The 5,099-nt window shown below is 34.7% G+C and overlaps 1 protein-coding gene across 1 annotated transcript; it reads left to right on the plus strand.

Annotated features, from left to right (window-relative positions):
* The first annotated feature begins 226 nt into the window (after positions 1-226).
* On the plus strand, positions 227-4,277 carry LOC114756952 (salicylate carboxymethyltransferase). Its single transcript, XM_028945930.1, has 4 exons — positions 227-313; positions 754-1,164; positions 1,273-1,527; positions 3,737-4,277. Exons 1-4 carry the CDS (start codon positions 233-235, stop codon positions 4,082-4,084), a joined length of 1,095 nt encoding a protein of 364 aa, XP_028801763.1. The 5' UTR covers positions 227-232; the 3' UTR covers positions 4,085-4,277.
* The last annotated feature ends 822 nt before the right edge of the window (positions 4,278-5,099 follow it).

Below are 5,099 nucleotides of genomic sequence, written 5' to 3' on the forward strand. Positions count from 1 at the left end.
TGGATTCTGTTACTGATATGAGGAATGGTGCTAATTCCAACCTTTAGGAGGAATTATATATCTATATTTAACATGACTGTTTATATATATAGGCTGAAGGCAAAACTTGTTTCTTCTACTTGTTTTTCTACAACATGTACGTGGCTTAAAGATCATTAAGGATCCTTATTATTATTATTTGCGAACTTATTGATCCTTGTTATTGAGAAACATAAACTGCAGAAGCGTAAAGATGAGAATGGACGTGCCTCAAGCGTTGCATATGAAAGGAGGCACTACAGAGACAAGCTACTCAAGCAATTCTTTATACCAGGTACGCGCATATCAAACTTTATTCAATCTTTTCTAAGGCTCCAATTTGCATGCATTGATCCCACTATAAACTATAGGGTTAAGGTCCAATTTTACTTCAAAAGTTTTCATGTAAGAGTTGTGGGTATTCAAAATTTTTCTAAATTAGAATCAATATCGTTACAAAAATATTAAAAAAAAAAGAGAGCAAATCAATCGTTTTAACTATTAGAAAATCAATATTGACTGTTAAAAAACTAACATTGGATTGGACCGTCACAGTTTTTAATGGCTAGAGGCGAAATTGCTTCCTTTTAAAACTTCCGAGACAATATTGATGAGAAGAACCTTTTGAATACCTACAACTTCGAGACCAAAACTTCTGGGACAAAATTTGACATTGACCCTAAAATATAATACTATGGATGCTTACTAAAAGACGGTATGTGTGTGTGCGGATAGCAAAATGTGATTTCTTCAACAAAGCCTGTAAGAGACGACGCTATAACTTGCTTATATAAAGAAACAATCCGTCGAAGCTTAGCAGTTGCAGACTTGGGTTGTTCATCTGGACCAAACACTCTCTATGTGATTTATGAATTGATTGAAACTGTGGAGAAGCTTTGCAGAGACCTAAACCATGAATCCCCAGAATACATCATCTTCTTAAATGACCTACCAAGCAGCGACTTTAACAGTGTCTTCAAGTCTCTTGAAAGCTTTAAGCAAAAGCTAAGTGAGGAAATGGTAGGTGGGAGGCAGACTGGTCCATGTTACATCGCTGGAGTTCCTGGTTCTTTCTATGGCAGGATTTTTCCTACTAAATCTTTGCACTTTGTTCATTCCTCCTATAGTCTTCATTGGATGTCTCAGGTGTATACATTTTATTCCTTTGAACTTGTATTTAGTAAATAATAATTGTCGATATTATTAAATTAATTGCTAAGTGGGTGATTATATTAATTAATTCAATAATTGTAGGTACCTGAGGGTGTGGAGGATAATAAGGGCAACGTTTGTATGACAAAAACAAGCCCTTTAAATGTGTACAATTCTTACTACCATCAATTTCAAAGAGATTTCTCTATGTTTCTCAAGTGTCGCGCTCAAGAAGTAGTTGAAGGGGGCCATATGGTACTTACCCTCTTGGGAAGAGGCAGTGATGATCCATCACTGGAAAAATCTTGCCACATTTGGGACATTGTAGCTGAAGCACTTAATCACATGGTCTTGGAGGTACGCATATACGTACTCTAGAATGTTATCTTTTTAATTATTCTGTTATCTACTAAATGTATGAGTTAGATAACTACTTTCTTAAGTCTCATATATAAGTAAGAACTAACCAAATTACGCAAGTAAATGTGTAAAATCTATATATTTTTCAAATTCAGATGAAAAGAGGGGATCTTTTTGTCCTAGTGCTTATTTATGAAGAATATGAGTGAAAAAGAATAAGTATGAAGAGAAATAAAAGAGAATGAGTAGAAAAAGTAAAATCAACAAGAGTTGGATCTAGAAAAAAGGGCCAGTCGCTCACAATATAACGAAACAATGTTTGAATCCTTACTATGAGAGATACCCACATAGTACTTGATAGTGCCTTAAACATAATTGATCTTTATAGGAGGATATTTGTGCTTAGCAAAAAAAAAAAAGGGATAAATGTCATTTTTGCCTCAAAGATTTCATAAAAGAGCACTAGGCACTAGGAAGTTTTTTTTTCTTGGAGCAATGTAGCCTCAGAAATAGTAAAAACATAGCAATGTCACCCTTCGCTGGTAAACTCTAACGGTCAAGTGTTAGTTGACCAAACTATGTTGATATGACTATACCATGTGGAATATTATGCCACCTATTATTTCACGAAATTTGCCATGTCATCATTTTCCTTACTGCTCTGTCGAAACTTTCTTCCTTCCCTGCCAAAATAGCGGCTCAATGTCATCTTCTTCTCCCAAAGTCTCCCAAAACCCCAACAAATCCACTTCTTCAGTGGATTGAATAAAAAATCATCCATCCATTGCTCTTATCTTCTCCTCCTCCGGGGAGCACCCCTCCACCGTCACTACCGGTTTCTACTCCAGAGATTTGATTCACAAATCCCCAAATCTCAAAAAATTACAGCAAAAAACAAAATAACTTCCCTAAATAGAACCAGTCAAAAAGAACCAGCGAACTAATGAGATTTAGCAAGAATTATGTTTCTTGCTCTCTTTCAAATCCAACCCCCGTTCATGTGTCAACAAAATCAAACAGAGTGGAAAAACAAATCATGTCTGAAATTATTAAAAAAAAATGCCAAAACAAGAATACCCTTCATCATCCTTACTGGAAAGAAAAGCCTCAACACCCTCCATCTTCGATCATGAACAGCGAAACAAAGGTGACCCAAAATTAGTTCAACAATTAATCAATCAGTGGGGGAAAATCTTGGGGAAAAAAAAAAACTCTCCAGATTATTATTGTTGGGCATACATGGATGTCCAACTAAAGAAATGGATTATGGAGCAAAGATCAAATCTGAGGAGAGGCATAATACATCCAAAAATCGAAGAAATTGAAGTAGAAAAATCAAAGAAGTTGAAAAATCCAGAAATCAAAGAACCCATAATCTCCATAGCACTCGACAACTTATATATTAAAAGAAATGAGGTGAAATAGACAAAAAAAATCAACAAAAATTCAAGAACCCATAAATCAAAACCCATATATAAGCACACAAAAATCAAAACCTGCGAAGAAGACGAGGAGGGAAGAGTGGAAAAAGACAATTGAGGAGGAAGGGAAAGTGAACCTTGGGCAATGGCGAAGTGGAGAAGGCGAGAGAGGAAGAGATAAAATGGCACACCTAAAGTGGAAAGACAGAACAAAAGAGGGGAGAGGCTTAAGAGATTCATCGGCCAACGAGTACGGCGTCATTTTATATTTTATATTTTATTTTGATGATTTAGCATCCTAGGTGGGAAAACACGTGTCATAATACCTTAGGTGGCAAAGCCACATCAATATAGTTTGGTCAACTAACAGTTGACCATTAGGGTTTATTAATGGATGGTATAACATTACTTCATTTTTATTACTTTTAGGATAACATTGCTCTAAAAAATTTTATTCATATATAAGATTGGAGGGAGTGATTTACATAGATTAAAAAAATTAGTTAAGTTAATTATCTATAAAAAAAAGTGTACATTGGTTTTTCTCAATTACCTTTTTAATTGTTTGCATTTACTACTCCCTTGATAGAAAAACATCTTAATGTGTGGACGCGTTTAGGGGATTATAAATTTGAAAGATAAACAGAATCTAGAACAAAACGGATCCCTCTAACGCTTTCATTTAGAACAGGAAGATGTAACAATTTTCTCTGAAATGCAAATTCTAAAAGAATACGATAAGGATCAATGATAATGCAATTTGTTTTGATGTGTATGCAATGAAGGGAATAATAAAGGAAGATAAAATGGATTCATTCAATGTTCCTTTCTATGCTCCATCCACATCTGAATTGGAATCAGAGGTTAAGAAAGAAGGGTCCTTCACTATCAATCACTTGGGGGCATTTGAAACAAGTTGGGAGGCTGCTTGTGATGAGAAACGTAATGACAGTAAAGAATACCAAATTACACAATTCATGAGAGCTGTGGTTGAACCTCTGCTTATGAGCCACTTTGGAGAATCCATAATGGACGATGTTTTTCGACACTGCCAACATATATTAGCAGATCGTATGTCTAAGGGAGACCTTGTTCATGTCAGTCTCTGCATATCTTTGACCAGAACAAGTTGAAGAAGCAACATATGTAAATATATGTTCGTACAGTGCGTTGTTATTGTGTTGCGATTTAACCATCTGTTGGTCTCCATGTCTATTGATATTGCGTATATGCTTAACAAGTATTGTATCCTAGTAATATGCAATGTCTATATATACATATGCTGTTGTAAGATTTTTCTTGTGTGGATTAATTGTTGGAGTTTTAGTATGTGAGTGTGTCAAAAGAAGTTCGATTTTAATCAAGATTGAGAAAATCTTAGTATTTACTAAGATGTGATCTTGAGCTAATAAAATGGCTAAGAAGAGGAGTCTTTAGACCTGACCATTAGAGATAACCGTTGAAGCATTTATTTGTTTTAATTTCATGAACTATTTTTAATGGCTTTAAAATGTTTTAATTCACCTTAATCAATTATTTAAAAACTGCCTATTTAACTGTCACTAAAACCATCTTTAATCACCATTATGACAGCCCATTGGTCACATATTTTCTGTCTATAAAAGGCAATGTGAGGTGCATGGTCAGAATGTGTTAAATTCTATCACCGAGCTCTCCTTCTTTCTTTCTTCTCCTGAGTTTTAAATTTCTGTTATGCTGTCACCTTGCTTTATGCAAAGATTCATTTAATCTTAGAGAGTGCCGCTTTTTATTCTAACCTTGTGTGGCAAAATAACTCTTAAGGATTGTATCTTTGGATACGACTCAAATCATAATTATTATTTTTGTAGGTGTTGCCAACATTAATATATTATTCTAGATAAATAAGCTGGTTACTAAGTATTTCAAAGTCAGTGGAGTTCTACTATTTCAAAGACAGTGGAGTTCTACTTTCTTTGTAAGATCACCGGAAGAAACTTTTTTCAGCGTATTTGCTCTATATTAACGACTCGCCGCAGTTTTAAGCGCTCTTTGCTTGGTCAAACAGAAATTCAAGAATGAGCTTGCTATTAATAATACCCATATTTCGCATTTATGAATAGAGCAACCTCTAATGCTTGATGTGGCCTTGCTTGTTCATTATTTGAT

The sequence above is a fragment of the Neltuma alba genome, unplaced genomic scaffold (genome assembly GCF_004799145.2).
Source record: "Neltuma alba isolate B1F8T4 unplaced genomic scaffold, ASM479914v2 tig00010553_pilon, whole genome shotgun sequence".
Taxonomy (NCBI): domain Eukaryota; kingdom Viridiplantae; phylum Streptophyta; class Magnoliopsida; order Fabales; family Fabaceae; genus Neltuma; species Neltuma alba.